The 17,555-nt window shown below is 28.1% G+C and overlaps 3 protein-coding genes across 3 annotated transcripts; 1 reads left to right on the forward strand and 2 right to left on the reverse strand.

Moving 5' to 3' along the window:
• Nucleotides 1–5,719: 5,719 nt before the first annotated feature.
• LOC132917956 (metalloendopeptidase OMA1, mitochondrial-like) lies at nucleotides 5,720–7,705 on the reverse strand. Its single transcript, XM_060978966.1, has 2 exons — nucleotides 7,150–7,705; nucleotides 5,720–7,079 (listed from the first exon to the last, which is right to left on the reverse strand). The coding sequence occupies exons 1-2, from the start codon at nucleotides 7,332–7,334 to the stop codon at nucleotides 6,065–6,067; spliced, it is 1,200 nt and encodes a 399-aa protein (XP_060834949.1). The 5' UTR covers nucleotides 7,335–7,705; the 3' UTR covers nucleotides 5,720–6,064.
• A 217-nt stretch (nucleotides 7,706–7,922) lies between these two features.
• Nucleotides 7,923–11,044, forward strand: LOC132917946 (GDP-fucose protein O-fucosyltransferase 2). The gene is made up of 8 exons (XM_060978953.1): nucleotides 7,923–8,057; nucleotides 8,226–8,607; nucleotides 8,912–9,029; nucleotides 9,109–9,247; nucleotides 9,333–9,561; nucleotides 10,237–10,535; nucleotides 10,622–10,751; nucleotides 10,821–11,044. The coding sequence occupies exons 2-8, from the start codon at nucleotides 8,465–8,467 to the stop codon at nucleotides 10,972–10,974; spliced, it is 1,212 nt and encodes a 403-aa protein (XP_060834936.1). The 5' UTR covers nucleotides 7,923–8,057; nucleotides 8,226–8,464; the 3' UTR covers nucleotides 10,975–11,044.
• Nucleotides 11,042–12,155, reverse strand: LOC132925799 (cyclin-dependent kinase-like 2). Its single transcript, XM_060990165.1, has 3 exons — nucleotides 11,829–12,155; nucleotides 11,521–11,761; nucleotides 11,042–11,451 (listed from the first exon to the last, which is right to left on the reverse strand). The coding sequence occupies exons 1-3, from the start codon at nucleotides 12,153–12,155 to the stop codon at nucleotides 11,042–11,044; spliced, it is 978 nt and encodes a 325-aa protein (XP_060846148.1).
• Between the last annotated feature and the right edge of the window lie 5,400 nt (nucleotides 12,156–17,555).

Here is a 17,555-nt window from a genome sequence, read left to right on the forward strand (position 1 = left end):
AATATATTTTATTTATTCACATTATATATTTTTATTAAAGTTTTTGTGGTATTAAGTTTTATTGGTCGCATATTACAGTCATACGCAGATATAAATGAGGTGTTTATATAACTACTATAATATATTAGTATTAGTGTATTAATTTAGGCGAGGGACTCAGGTCTCGCATGCGTCCCACTTTCAACTTTTTTTTAACATCACTCTATCCACCATCAATGTGGAGTGTCCACTGTCCAGCAAACAACCTTTGATAATGGACATCGAACCAATAACCAAAAAGAAGGGTAAAACCATTGTTTTTCAAAACTATTATAGGTCACAATCTGTTTATTATAGTATTATATATGAACTGTGACCCTTTCATTCATAAGTAGTTGACCAAAAGATGTGTCCATTGGGGACCAAATATAAATATCTATCACGATTACTTTTCTATTTTAGGAATTCGCAATATTCTACGACTACGAAAACATTTTATTATAATCGGATTTCAATTTAATCAGTTAGGACTTAGGACAGTAGTTAGATACTAAGGAATTTATTACAAAGTAATTTATCATCATGGAAACATTATTACCGGATATTGTAAAACGGCGTCATTTCTATATTTGTTTCTACAGAATAATTTAACGTAATCCTAAATTCTTGTTTAGGTCCAGGTTACGCGTACTGAATTCCGCGAATTCAAACGGCTTAAATAGCATAATATTATAATTTGCCGATCTGCATTTTTAGGTTATAATATAATATTTTTTATCGTAATATAGTACTGCTCTTTGTATTATTTTGTATACGCTATAATATATATGTGCGGACTCGAGTAGACCTAACCCGACGGTGGCGGTGGTATCCGTAGACAATGATAAAAAGACGTAAGCATAAATCAGTCGATGTCCGATTATTTTATGTTTTTTGTTGTAGTGTATTGCTTAATAGTTTTTGTGCGAGGATACATATTATATTCGTATATCGTTTTTTCGATATTAATTTCAATATATTCTCACGGCAAATCTAACTTTTATATTACTTTGTACCGTAGTGTTCTATTTTATTTTCCCCAAAACTAGTACAGTTATAATAATATTAATAATTAAGAAATAATAATATTTGTGTATAAATAACCTTCATATTATCCAATTTACATGTTTCCTTCAATAGATTTTAAATAATTTAATAAAATCTGTTTAATATACTGTTTGACGTACGCTGTCTTCGGCTATCACACATTCACACACTCACACCTATACTGACCTATTGCACTATACTATATTCATATTATACTATACAAGATATCACCGTATTTTACTTTATTATATTACGCTCTAACCACCTATTATCTATATATGTATATAATCTACTGCCGATCCTGTAAGTAAAAACTAAAAACCAAAAATTATTGTTTCTATTAACTTTATCATCATTTTATCTACGGCTTTCCACAGCAACCTAACGTATATTAGGTATAAACTATAAGTCTATAAATGTATAATTAATAAGTAGGTAGATTTTATCATTTTATTTTTGGTCTTTTACACCAAACTAACATATTATACAGAGTGATAATAAAAGTTTATATTATAAAATATCATACAGAGTGACCATATAAGTTGTATTTAAAATATTCTAATTTGTACTCCCCCCCCGAGACTTTTTTCCTACCATCGCGACTAGACGCTACAGGGAAACCGTAACTTAAACAAATTATATACATTTTAATATATCATTATAAACTACATTTAATTTTATAGATGACATTTAGACTAAGTAAACAAATTATATACATTTTAATATATCATTTTAATCAACATTTAATTTTACAGATGACATTTAGACTAAGTAAACAAATTATATACATTTTAATATATATATTATTATAATCTACATTTAATTTTACAGATAACATTTAGACTCTAAATAAACAAATTATAAACATTTTAATATATCATTATAAACTACATTTAATTTTACAGATGACATTTAGACTAAGTAAACAAATTATATACATTTTAATATATCATTTTAATCAACATTTAATTTTACAGATGACATTTAGACTAAGTAAACAAATTATATACATTTTAATATATATATTATTATAATCTACATTTAATTTTACAGATGACATTTAGACTCTAAATAAACAAATTATAAACATTTTAATATATCATTATAATCTACATTTAATTTTACAGATGACATTTAGACCAAGTAAACAAATTATATACATTTTAATATATCATTATAATCTACATTTAATGTTATAGATGACATTTAGACTCTAAATAAACAAATTATAAACATTTTAATATATCATTGTAATCTAAATTTGATTTTACATATTTTTTACATGCCATTTAGAAAATAAATTAATTACTATAGAATTATCAATACAGTTAAATACTCTAATCATTACATTAAATACAATATCACAATAAAATACTCGATAGTATTATAGAATAATAATGCCACACATACAACACAGATGCTTTGAGGCTTTGAGAGATGCCGCTATCTGTGTCTTGATTACGAGCAAAGGCGCCATCTCAGAACATCATCTATAAAAACCCGCACAACATTCAAAAACGGGCTTAGTCATCGCTCACCCAGTTTCAACTCTATTATTGAACACTTTCTAAATTAATGTATCATTGCTTAAATTAAAATATTTTAGTATACATTTTTTTGTATTTTATTAACTCCTAACATATCAACCAATTTAATACTCAAGAAGATTATTCCGGAGTACAAATTATACAAAAGATAAGGTGACATCTGTATTCAATACATATCACGCTTAGTTCTATATATAAATATAATATATTAATATATATGTATGTATATTTAAAAAATAACTATAAAGAAATACTATAAACTAAGAAAAACTCTCGTACTCATCCCCGTACTAAGACAATAATATTTAAGTAATGAGTTAAGGATATCAAATCAAACATGATATATTAATATGCTTTTATGCAAATATAATAATAACCTCAAATATAGCTATTATTGTCTTGTTCTTAAATAAATTCACCATTCACCTTTATCCTCTTTCATTGCCTTATGTTACTTAGTACAAATATATTAGAAGTTAAAACATTATTATATAATATAGTTTAAACATATATTTTTATAAATGGTTAAAAGTACCTTACTAGCCTTAAAATTTGATTATTAGCAAGAACAAAAAAAAAAAAAAAAAAAAAAATAAACTTCACTTTAAAAAAAAGTTTAGAAATGTTATTTCAATGAGATGGATTTCTAATCTAACTTTTGAAGTTCTTCTCAACAGCCACACCCAGCTCATCCGTTTAATTTCATGTGGTCATAATATAGCGTTTTTGAAATACATTAAACAATAAAATACTATAAGATACTGGAAAAACTAACTCACAACTGTGTTGTACCTAAATAGCCTATACAAAACGCCGCGTATTCATAATAATTATTATTGTATTGTTGAATTGTTTTTTCAAAAAATATTAAACTAGTAGTATGTATTTGTATGTTCGCAGCACTTTTGGGCAGGGAGATTTTAAAAGTTTAAGGGAGAGTTTGTAAAAACAATGCATATCCTGCACATACACAATATAGGTACTATATTTTCATCAAGATTGAAAACATTCAACTATTTTTACTAACTTCATCTCAAGATAAATACTCATTAGCTGAATACGATTTTATATATTCAGAAAAAAATATATCGTTAAATGTTTTTGCTGTGAACTTATCTTACATAATTGGGAAAAAGATGATATGGATCGAACACTAAAGATGGAATCCGAAATGTTTATATGTACTATTATCAAAAGGAAGTCAGCTTATTGAAAATGTGATAAAAAAAATACGGTGAAAGTAAAATTATTAACAATTAGGGTTTTAAATTTTCATGAAATATTTCATTTCAATGAAAAATAAAATATAAATTATTATATCTTAATGTTTATAATCACGTTAACTTGCAAGTGAACATTTTTAAAAGTTGGTTTATAAGTATGAAATAAAGAAAATATATTGTATAATAAATAATAATAATAATAAATTAATAACCAATAAACCAATAAGGATTCAAATAATAATACAAGTGATAAATCCCAGGGTTCGGAAGTTGTTGTATTTACTTTTTTTTTTGGACTATTTGATTTATTGCTTAGTGAGCTAAAAATCTTTTCCCAGACACTACGAAAAAAATATCAAAATGTATAGCGCATATTTGTGCATATTCAATATTTTCTGTGTTTAATCAATACATTATTTCTTACCGACTATAACCGACCACGTTTAAAAGAAGAAAAAATATTTTTCAATATCTCATTGAAATATTTCACTAATTGTGAATCTAGGTCATATGATACTGTTTGCTAATAAATTGTATAATTACTTCTAACTTTTTATGCTATAATAAATAAATATTTTATTATTAAAATAAGTAATTTGAATGTGTTAATACATGATTTAATACCTCATGAACGTATGGTCTAGTGCAGGGGCGTGCTCAGAAAATGTATGTGGGGGGTGGGGGTTTCAAGTAAAATTAAAGGAGCTTGACTTTAACCTAACTTGACCATTTGTTTTTTTTAAAAGTAATGTTGAGTTAGCATAGTTAAATGTTTTATTGTATATTATTTTATATTGATATATGATTGTAATAATATAAGATATAAGATAAAATACGGTAGACAAACAGTAACAGTATTAAATTATGCGATAACAAACATTAGTAATTACAATTATAAAAGTATTTCATCAAGTACACAGTTTATTGCATTATAAACCATATTCAATTGAGTCAATTGAATTGACCTTAATGTATTTGGACTTATCTATTTTTTACTTAAACATTTTTAATTTATGATTTCGTTTACTATTTAAGTTGTTTTTCAATAGCAATTTACTTGATAAGTATCTACTTCAGTGACGTAATTAAGAATTTGTCTTGGGACTTGGGAGGGGGATTACATTTTTTAGTTGGCAAAATAAATGGACGTACATTTTTCTAAGTGTTTTTTGATTGATATTATTCGAAGTCCAATTAATTAAATTCTGATATAGATTGGCGTGAAAGTGCTTGAGCTAAATTTGGTAAATCAGGTCTAAAAGTCTTATCTAGGCGCTTCCCCCGTCATACTTGTTTCTTGTCACTATTGGAGTGCTGGCCAAGAAATGCGTGTCGTTGTTTCCACGGTTTGCGCGTTCTCAAATTCGTACGTATACGTGCGATGATCGCATTATCTTATGGACGTTTCCCCTATATCTAAACGCATTTATCTGGTCAATGATCCTGCGTAGTCTGTTTAAACTTGTACGAGTTGCAGGTACCTACAGGAACAGGACATATTAGGCTTAGTTATGTAGTGTTGATGAACTTTACTCTTCATCGTTATAATCTGGAATGTGATGCCTAGTGCTTACATTTCAGTACCTATGTGTATTAGTATTATCAATGATTATAATTTATAATCAATATTCAATGGTATTATTATTATAAGATATTAAGATATCAGAGCACAGAGCATTATATATGAAGGTGAATATATAATATTATAGTGTTGTATATTCACATTATGAACTTATAACTTAATGAACTACAGTCGCAATTTAAATATTTTGTCACTTTCCCTTATCAAAAAAACATTAAACAACAAATTATGTTGGTTTGTTTATTAGTATAACCTATTATAACATCAAACTTAATAAATTAAAAAAAATAACTGTACAAATGTAACTAATGTTATAAATTTAATTTGTTAACAATTTTTAATTTTTCAAGTATAATACAAATGTACACATCTCATCATCTTTACATTAGAGTAGTAGATATCATAATAAAGTCACAGCATATGAAGGATAGTTTTTTGAATTCAGAATAAAATACAAACAAAAGTAAATTATGGTAACATTATAGTTTACACTATGTATACTGAATACAAATTATTCAAAATTTATAAAAATACCATGATTTTTATTCATGACAAAATTATGTTAACTAAATTATATAATTAAAAGCACCATCATAATAATTATCCATAGTCATTCATAATTTTTGGACTACAATTCTTAATTATTGTTAAAACAATGAGAATCTTGACCAGTAACTTCTATCCAAGGACGGACATCCATTTTGTTGCCTTAATTGTAACGCGTATGGTACAAGATCTTCAATATATTTGACTCGTTTACTGTGAGATGGATGTGTGGACAACCACCATGTGTCATTATTATTCGGATCAAGCTTTTCCATTCTCTTCCAGAAAATTGGTGCTTGACGAACGTCAATACACGCATTGGCTGCTAGCATCAAACCATATTTGTCAGCTTCGATTTCCTGGTCACGTTCATAGGGCAACAACATTACTATACTTTTAAAATAATGACCGAATAAGTAACCTAAAATAGCTTCTGGTACTGGAAACACAGCCCACATTACAGTGAGCGGTATAAGCCAAAGCATTTCAAGTAATTGTTCTCGACTCAAACGTACTGCATGATGATCGAGGAAACAATGTGCAATTTCGTGTGACAAGACAACACCTACTTGCTGGTCATTAGATGCATACAGTAACCCAGAGAAGACTATTATCATGCCATTTGGCAAAACCATAGCGTTAATTCTTGGATCGTTGACAACTATCAGAGACCATGTTCGATTTTGTAAGCGATCATATGGCTTATTGGCATTTATTACTTGCATTGCTATGGACATAGCTCGCTTGTAAAGGGGATGTGATGTACTTAACACAGATTGTTGGTTTTCACTCAATAGTTCATTGGCAATTGAATTCGCCAGCTCTACCATTTGTTGATGTGTAAACAGAATTAATCGACGTTTACCGGTCATTGGGTCAAACTCCATGTGAGCAGCACAGTATAAAAGAAACAAACCAATGACACTAGCTATGCCGGCAGTTATTTGCTTTCGACGTCTGTGTACGTTATACCAGAACTGTTTCTTCTCCTTTGCACTCAGCTTTGTCCACCAGCGCCGTATACGTATTCCTAGCATCATAGCAAAAAACTTGGCAACCGGACGCAACACTATTGCTGCTATTGGAGGGAACGGTAGGCGGTTAACAGGTGAAACACTGTATTGAAACAAAAATGTTTCCAATTAGAATAAGAAATAATTTAATAGTATATGTATAAGTAGTATACCTAAAATATCTTTCACATGACTGCAAACGATTGCTTCCATTGTAGACAACAGGTGGAAACCGGTGCTTATGGACGGCGAAAGGCATGTGACGGGTGTACGGAAATCGATTGACTTTTCCATACGGCAGGACGTGCAAGCTGCGCGTTTGCACACATAGCCTCCTAAAGGCATTGCTGCAAAACATTTCTGATCCAAACAATTTGTTGTCAGTCAAACCACTCGAACTGCTGACGTGTAATATGGGTCACAGTAGAATATTAGAGTTTTCATACTCTACAGGGGCTGCAGTCAATGAAACTCAAAAACTACGACATTCATAATGTCGCTGTTGTTTTAATCGTTAACGTTCATTGCGTATAATTTCGTAATATTTTCTTACTGGCTATCATTTTTTTATAAATAAAAATTATTATCAGTTTACATCGACAATCACATCAAAAATGTATAAAATAATAAAGAAAATTTAAATTATTTAATACCTAATATAAAAAAAAATAGTAGAAATCTGTGTTGACGTATTTTACTGTGTGGAAATTGTTATGTTTACGTCTGATATGGAAATCACGAGTTGCATAAGCAATATTGATGTTTATAATGTAATTAAACAATATTATAATACGTATGTAACTATAACATTGATCAGCATAATCAATGATAATAATAATCAGTTTGAGATATGCCAGTCAGCTGTTTGTTACAAATATCAAAACACGGTACCTAGAACGGCAACAATTTAATATTTATTATTTTTTAATTAATTATTGTAATAATTAATAAAAAAATTGTCTACTGTGACCTATTCATGAATTCAAGGCTTGTCCACAGTCCACAACACTTCAATGAACAATAACAACAACAACTATTGTGTAGATTGCAGTGGCGGCGTGACCACTGACCCGTGACTACCGTGAGTGATGATTTTACAACTATAACATTGTTATCTATAGTTAGTAGTCGCGACACGAGAATTCAGTGATAAGATAATCATATTATTATTTTAATTTTCTGTAGCCGAGGTCCGCCGAGGCGGCAGCGGCTCCGATGGCCGCATCTGATCTTAACTCTTATTTTTTAGCGCTCTTACGCTCTTCTTTCTCTACTGTCTTCGTTTAACGGAACGAATGGCACCCTCAAATTTCCAAGTATAATATTTGCCGACACTAGAGGCTTGCTGATTTTATACGCTACATAATTATTCATACTTGTGTCGGACGACAGTGTGGCGGCAGTGCATCTGTTGTCCGCTTTCCATACAGTATCGCGTGATGAACAGTAAGTTTAGAATTTAAAAGTCTTCCAAACCAACTTCTAGACATGCATCTGGACACTGCGCGTTGGTGCTTGTTGGTCTTGTGGGCTACCGTTCAATTCCAGTGTTTATTGTGCGCCGATGACAATAGTCTGTTGGACGAAGGTGAAACATTGGCCGGCCATTCTGTACTCAACACGTTGCCTCGGTGAGTTGAACTAAAGTATAATCATCATAATTCATAGGGAGAACATTTATTTCAGCTGTCTACGAATTAGGTTATAAATTAATATATTTTTCCCTTGTTGTAATGCAAAATATGGAAGACTTCATCTATGACTGATGGACATTTTCTCTAAACTATCTATGCTGTTGGCTAGGAAAAACTGTACAAAAAGCTGGTTTTAAAATATATGTTTAAATACATTTGCATTAATTTTTAATATTTTAATAATTCCTTATATAAATGTTTGAGTAATAAAATAATAAGTAAGGTACTTTGTTTTGTTTAGATATATTTTATATGATGTCAACAAGCCTGAAGGATTTAATTTACGCCGTGATGTGTTCATACGTATGGCATCTTTTATACACCATATGAATAAAGTGTCAGATTATCATTGGATTTTGGTAAACATTTTTTTTTTATTTTCATCTGCCAATTGCAATAGACATTACTGTACATTTTTTTGTTAAATATTTATTATAGGTGTTGCCACCATGGCATCGTTTGTATCATTGGAGATCATCAAATCTTGTGCAAGACTGTCTTCCCTGGAGTTTATTTTTTAATGTGGATTCCATCAAACAAATTATTCCAGTTGTTGAATTACATGAATTTTTTCAAAGTACATTAAATTTTTTTTTAACTATATCATAATTTAACATAATATTATATTATATACTAAATATACATATATATTAACACATTAGTGAATGGATTAAGACCTTTGGATGCCCAAGTTACATTACAAGATTTTAATTTGAAGTCGTTTGAACAATATCCAGACTTTTCAGACAAATGGGAAATAGCCAATTGCAAAGGCCAAGTTCAAAAAGAATTTTGGAATTTAAAGAACCTAACATTTACCAAATCATTATGTATATCATTCCAAGGAATTTCCACTCTATTAGCTGACATCGTTCAGGAGTTACAACCAAGGTAATAGATTCAATAATTTAATAAGAAGATATTGTGTAACCCAAATTCGTTTGTTTATTATGACTGACACAAATAAAATAATCTTATAATAAACCCATTAAGTTAAACCATTTAGGTTATGTTTATGATACCACTGTGGTAGAAAGTTTCAACAATTAGTTAAATTAATTACAATTATTTTTTTATTTTTCGTAATATAATCTATAATGTGTAAAAATTAGAACAATAAGTAAAAATGATGAACGAGGTATGGCTTGAATTACAGATTCCAGTTAAACAAGTAATTTTTTTTTAAATTAAAAACTTATTTTTCAAAAATATATATGAATAAAATGTATAACTTTCTAATTGAGTTTTCCAATATAAAACCAGTATGATAACTATTAGATAAAAAATGTTCCGATAATTTTATAAAAAATTCTGTTTTAATGTTAATAGTAAATTCTAAATAGTAGTTTTATTTATTATGATATTATTTTACCTCTATACCTATATATTATTTTACCTCCTATATCTATATCCTAGTGTCTTTCTGTTTAAGCAACAAAGTAACTCAGAGAAGAAACTAAGATATTTGTAGTGCAAATTGTAATGTTTCCTAATTTTTTAGTTATGTATTTAATGTTATATAGCAGCTATGATTAATTAAAAGTGCTTTGTTTGTTTTTATTATAGAACAATTATATTTGACCATGCGGAATTAGCATTGCACAACTATTATGGTGGACAAGAGTATTGGATGATTAGGAAAAGTATGCAATTTAGTAATAACCTACATGAAATTGCTAAGGAGTTTAAGAAAAAAAATTTAAAACAAAGTTACTTGTGTGCACATTTGCGTCGCAGAGATTTTTTATATGGTCATCCTAGTGATGTACCCAGTATTAATAATACAGCTAGACAGATAAAAGAGAAATTAAGTTTATTGAATAATATTAAAACAGTTTATATAGCAACTGACACTTCAAAGAAAGGTAAATATTTCTTTTTGTTATTGATTTAGTCACAATATAATGTTAAGTGCCACGTAAATATAATTTATATTTAATTTTTATTTTAGAATTTGAAGAACTTTATAATTATTTGCAACCTTATGAAGTGTATAAATTCGAAGCTGATGAGAAAATCTTGAAAAATTATTTGGATGGTGGGGTAGCAATAATTGATCAAATAATATGTTCTCAAGCAAAGTAATTTTTTTATTTTTGTTATTTTAAAAATAAGTTTTAAAAAATTTAAAATTGTAATATTCTTTTTAGCTATTTTATTGGAACATCAAAATCTACGTTTTCATTCCGAATTCAAGAGGAGAGAGAAATTCTTGGATTGCCATTAGAAACTACATTCAATAGCTTTTGTGGAGACAATGTTGTTGAGTGTACACAACCTACAAAGTGGAGACTTGTTGAATAACAATAGTTATACTATATCAGTTGACTCTTGCAATGTATTGTTGTACAACGATAAACGGTTATTTCGTTTATTGGTATCTTGCATTGTCATTTTCCAGTTTGATTTTCAGCTCTTTATTAAAGCGTAATAAGAATGTTCCAGCAGTGAAAAACTTCATGTCTAGTAATTGTGCAGCATTTTTGCGGTTATTTGGGTTAAACTGCAGACAATATGTCACTATTTCCATCAGGTATGTTGGCCACCAGGTATACACTTTTCGAAGTGCCACGGCAGTTTTTGAGATTGTATAAGATTGAGACAGCGGTGCATAGCTAGCCTCTAAATTAAGGCTAAAACCGTGTTTGCGTAAATACTTATCTAAAACTGTCAAGTCACAGTTTTCATTACCCAGTATTTTTGTAATTCCATATAATTGACTGATAATTGTGTCTTCAGTGACAAGAGGCATCTTGTTGATCAATTCCGTAAACAAAATACCTATACAATTATGTAATATGTTATACGTGTATAATTGTTTTTCATAACAATCGTTGACTGTATACTTACCAACTGACCAAATGTCTACAGTAGCATCATATTTTGTTGATTCCATCAGCATTTCTGGGGCTTGGTACCAGACAGTGCCTATTTCAGTGCTCAGATCTAGTGTTCGGTCTGAACAAAACATACGGGACACGCCAAAGTCACAGATCTTGATTACACCATTGGCTGACAATAAAATATTTTCTGGTTTAACATCTCGGTGCACAACATTCTGACTATGTATGTAGTTCAGTCCTTTCAATACCTTTGGCAGTTTTTTTGACATCAGGACAGGTCAATTTAGGTTAATAATATCTTGGAAATATGCTCACTTGATATATACATTCTTTGGTAGCATCTATAGTTAACGCTCCACCATTTAGCTCCAAATATTTGTAAAGGTTGTAACGCATCAACGGAAACACCATATGAATGTGACCATGGTATCTGAATACTTCAATCATTGATACTATATGATCATCATTGAGTGCCTGCAATAGATAAATCTCTCGCACCATCATCTCGCAGTGCCGACGTTGTCTAGCACCTTGGCGACCAGCCATTGAATCACGCAACCTTTTCATCGCCACCACCTGTCCGTTTATCACATTAAAACATTTCATAACTGTACCGTAAGTGCCTGCGCCCACTGTTCCCATCTCCCTATACTTATACATAAAATATAATATTAAAAAAAAATGTATTTCCAAGTTAAAACTCCAGTTGTATAGGTTTGTCTTTGCGCATGCCCTGCAGAATCATTAAAATAAAATTAACAGATATTTAAAAAAATAAAATAATATTTATTAAAAGAAAAATATGAACTGTAGATGTTATTAGATTTTCACCATGGAAACATTTCTTATGATTCCACTTTTTTATATGTAGAAGTATAACAGAGTAATTATAAAAGTATGTACAAATATTTCCCACAATTATGAATTTCATTATAATACTTTACAATGATTTGACTAAACAGTATCACAATATGATATTATTGAAAAGTTACAATTTTTTTTTTTATTAAATTTAAGTTTAGAAGTTTGTTTAAGCGACTACCTGTTAGTTTACTAATGGATTCGTTTTGTATGAACAAATTTATGTTTAAGAGCATTGGTATGAAATCAACTTGTTCCTAGGATATTATGCCTATTGTGTTTTTTTTTATTTATATTTAAATTTTATTGACTATCAATAACTATTGTTGTTTTGTTGGCTTGTCGTGTCTTTGGTATTTTTATTTTTTACAATTAATTATAAACTTTGAATTTTCAATAATTTCTCATGAAATAATTTGCAACAATACTTCAAAGTTCAAATGTTTTCTATTTGTTTTTAGTATAACATTATTATTGTGCTTACATTTTATTTCAAAATATGGCTAAATGTAATTATCATCATGAATGTCATTCAAATAATTTGTTAAAACGGGGTAAACAATTATTTTATTACAATGTTTAAATATTGAACCACCTATATTTCAATATTTGAACAACTATAAAAAAAATAGATTCTTGTTCATTATAAATATTTAAATTCTAAGGTCTCTGGATATTGATAATTCTAATTTTTTTGAATATTTTACCATATTTTGGCTCTGTAGTCTGTATGGTTTTACTGTGTAAATGATACAGTTTTATTTAACTTATTTTTTTATGTTTTTGATTATGTTAGGACTTAAATAATAAGATTTATCTAATTTAAGGGATTAAAATCTTGTAACATTAATTTATATTATGATACAGTTAGTACACCATTTAGATACCAACAATGACGTATTGTTAATAAATAACAATTTATTGGCTTCAATACTGTCTCGAAAGGAAATAATCAGTCGGTCGACTGATTGTTGTCTATTTCTGGGCGGTGGTCATTTAGGCAGGTCAAATTATTTTTACCTATATACAATATGCATATGCGAGGTAAAAACCTGGTGACAGACTGACAGATACGGATGATATTATTGCTAATAATTATTAATCATTATTATCGACGATTAAAATAATTAATTGTTGAATTTATATTATGAGCATTTTCATACAAAGCCAATAGAATACTTTAAAATGTACTAATTATATTATATGCAATTTTATTTATAATTTTTTGACCGTAGATTACTACCTACCTATATAATAATATTATTAATATTTATACCAATATTTATTTTTAAATAAGACTTATTATTAATTAAGTATTTATATTTTTTACGATTTTGTTTAATTAATTGTTGAGTGTATACTATAATGATTCTTATACCACCCAAACGGTATTTTTAGTTGAATAATCCTCTCCCAAACAGTGTATATCTATTCGCTCAAACGATCTACACCCTTATTTCCACACATCTACTACCAACGACCCGTACTATTGGGCTGTCCCCAAATTAAGTATAATAATATTACTAATTAGTAGGTCTCGGATTAAAATGCACTTAAAACCATAAAAATATGCTCTATAAAATAGCTATTAAGGTCCTTAAAAAATGCATTTTACCACAAAAATGACCTTAAAAATGACATACATATTTTTCTATACAATTTTGTATTTTAATTTGAAATTTTTAAACAAGATATAATTATTACTTATTATTTTATTAAAAAAAACTGAAAATTGGAAAAATTGACTTAATTCTGTTATTATGTTGACACGCATATGTTTTGGGGCAATATTATTCATTCTAAACATACCAAAATATACATTAAGACTTATGTACAATTAAAATTCTAAGTAAACCAATTTTACTTACTAAATTTTTAGCATTGTTTAATATGTTCAAACACTAAAGATCATCTATATCCGAAAGAATTTGTATAGTATATTGAACAAATATTCATTAAAAACCACCAAAATAATCCAATAATGTTAAAAATATAAATAAAACTTTTAGCTTTGAAACACTAGTTACGTGAAATTATTATGTACTTTGTAAGCATTGTCTAAGATCAACCAAAGAAATATGCACTTTGTATTGATATCCGGGCCCTACTAATTAGGAATATTAGTTGTAAATGTTCGTACGTTGTCTTTGAAATAGACTGTGTGGGACATTTAGGCTCGCTACCGTTGGAGCCGTTAGCCAGTATGCGCGAAAAGCGATAATTCTCTTTTGGACAGAGTATAGGTGAACTTAGAATTTGATTTTTGGAGTGGCTTTTATTCCAAACAATGATGTATATAGTTATGTATATATTGTAATGTATGTACATACCTATGTATATGTTTATTATATGTATTAATTATTAGTAACTACTTTTTAATATGTACAGAAAAAATGAGAGCGACAGAAATATGTTACCTACAAACTTTATAGAAACACATAAACATATAACAGCATTATAAAAAACTTTAACAGTTTTATAAAATTAAAAATTAAAACTGTAAGTTTTTATTTAACTACCAGTCTACAACAAAGTAGTTTTTTTGGATTTTTAAAGTACCTAGGTATTATAAATAATTTCCATTTATTATTCATCTTATACTTATCTTAATTTCATCTGAATTTAAATTCATATGTTCTTAAACCTAAAATAAAAGTTAAGAAACCGTTTCCTAGAAAATCAAAACGTTTTGAAATTTACTAATTAAAGTATTTATATTATTTTTAACATCTAACTAAAATAAATGTGTTCTAAAGTTTTAGCTCATAAAAAAATAAAAATGAAAATAGTATAAAATCTCTAAGTATATTATAGTATTTATTTATCAAGTATAATTTTATAGAGTTATTATTATTAAGTATTTAAGTATAAGGAATTATTCACATTAACATAATATATCTATACCTAATTATGTGTCTATAATAATTATTGATTAAATTTGTGTTTAATATTCATATTATGTTGTATTAAAATTGTAATAAAATAAATTAGAAAAAAGTCTGAATGGTTTGTTTTTTTTTTAGCTTGTACTATCAGATTATTTTTGAGTAACGTTCGTGTAGTAATCAATCTACATATTACCTACATGTATACCACACCGGTGTTGTAAATGATCTATCAAAAATTTATTACAAACCAGTAGTTTATTCAAATTATTAATGTTAACTAGGTAATTATTAATTTGCTACTTGTTATGATACTCCATAGAATATATTGTGACGTAGACTTATATATTCCAACACATAATTGAAGGGAGTTAAATATGAAATATAATAACAAATAACAATATTAGAATACTAATGAGGAAATAGTTTTACGGTTCATAGTTTTAAAAATAGGCTGGCTGTAATCATCCGTAGGTACCAACCTACTCTCATCGGTAATTAAAAATTTGTAAATTTTCCGTCTATGTCATGTCGATAGATATTAATTATGTCCATTTTACACGATGGATGCATTGCATACTATATATCTATCATTTTGTACGCGCACGTTTCGGTTTACATTGCCGAAGTGAATAATATATATGCCACTCCGACGATGGGCGCGTTTTTCTCGTCGTATTAGTGCACACGAACCAATAATGTAAACTGAATGTGCGTGTACGAAAGTCTACTACCTATCTACTAATTAATCAAAATGTATTATTATTTATTTCAACACTCGTTCGATTCAAATATAGTCGAACAATTTAAATATTATTATATTTATACTCACTATATAGTATATAATATGTGAATTGTATATGTTATTGATCTATAGAAAAGTGTATCCGTTGACTGTAATATTTATTTTCAATAGAATAAAAAAGCCGATTCTATAGGGACGCACCCCCGTACCATTTAACATACTTGAATAATTTTAACGCACCCCCCGCGGGTAGGTGAAAAATTATTATTATTCGGGGAAAATGCTAAATTATTGTTTGGCGAGGGGAACAAAAACACTCAGACCTCAGACGAGACGACTGCATTATCAACAAGTGAATCTTTTAAAATAACAAAAGACCACTTTTTCATTTTGACACTTACGAGTATATGGTTTTAATATATCCTTTATATCTCTCTTGAAAAATCTCTTTGTTACGATGTTTATGATTGAAAAAAAATTAAATCTATTGTTATCGAACGGTCTAAGTTTCAGAAATACGCGTACGACGTTACGGTGATTCGACAGGTGAAAAATGATCATGTATTGTCCAAGTTCTCACCCTACTGAGTCTGTACACGAGTAAACCGGTAGATAAGTCATCTGAAAATAGGTGTCTAGTGTCTATAATGATATATACGCAAATATGTGAAATAAATATAATCTTATATTCTTATATAATATAAATACCGACAAAATCGGATAATATAAAAACATAATACCTATCATGTAGGTAACACAAGTATTTTTTCTACCTAATCTCGGTAGGTGCACCCTAAATATAATACAATATACAGTAAATAAAAATAATTGAAAAGTCAGTAATTGTAATTCGAAATATAATGCAGATATTGTAGTTCAGTTTTTTCAAAATAATATATGATTATGATTAATGGTCTATCTTTCACAATTTTCTAATTACAAAAAAGTCAATAACCTTTAAAAATGTTTTGATTTTCTTTTTAAAAAGAAAAATTAAAATAGCCGTTTTGTAAAGTTAACTAGGTATTTGTTATTTGGAGAAAAAAAATTTTGTAATCTGTTGAATTTTAAATGTATACTAAAAAACTTCTATTTAAAAAAAATAAAAAAATACAATATAATATTAAGGTAGGTAAAATTGTATCGTTATTGTTATTAATACTAATGGTAGGTAATTCAAATTGTAATAAAGAATAGGTACACTTCTCACTGAAATTGTATTTAATATTTGATAAACATTATTTATTTTTATAATATTGTTCAATATTTTAACTATACACTGCTAATTATATTCAGGTAAATTGTAATTAACTCCTTTGTGGTCTAAATGACTAAATCAAGACAGTTTAATGTTTAAATATGTTGTATTTAAATTGTAATTTGCCTAAAATTTTTTAAAATTACCTAAATAATAATGCTTATAATAATATTAATTATTCTCTGATAAGGTTTTGATATAGTGATATGTGTCAATTGTGTCATTAATGTTAACTAGCAAAATAATAAATATTGTTATTCATTGTAAATTCGTAAACATACATAATCTCAATC

The sequence above is a fragment of the Rhopalosiphum padi genome, chromosome 1, assembly GCF_020882245.1.
Source record: "Rhopalosiphum padi isolate XX-2018 chromosome 1, ASM2088224v1, whole genome shotgun sequence".
NCBI lineage: Eukaryota > Metazoa > Arthropoda > Insecta > Hemiptera > Aphididae > Rhopalosiphum > Rhopalosiphum padi.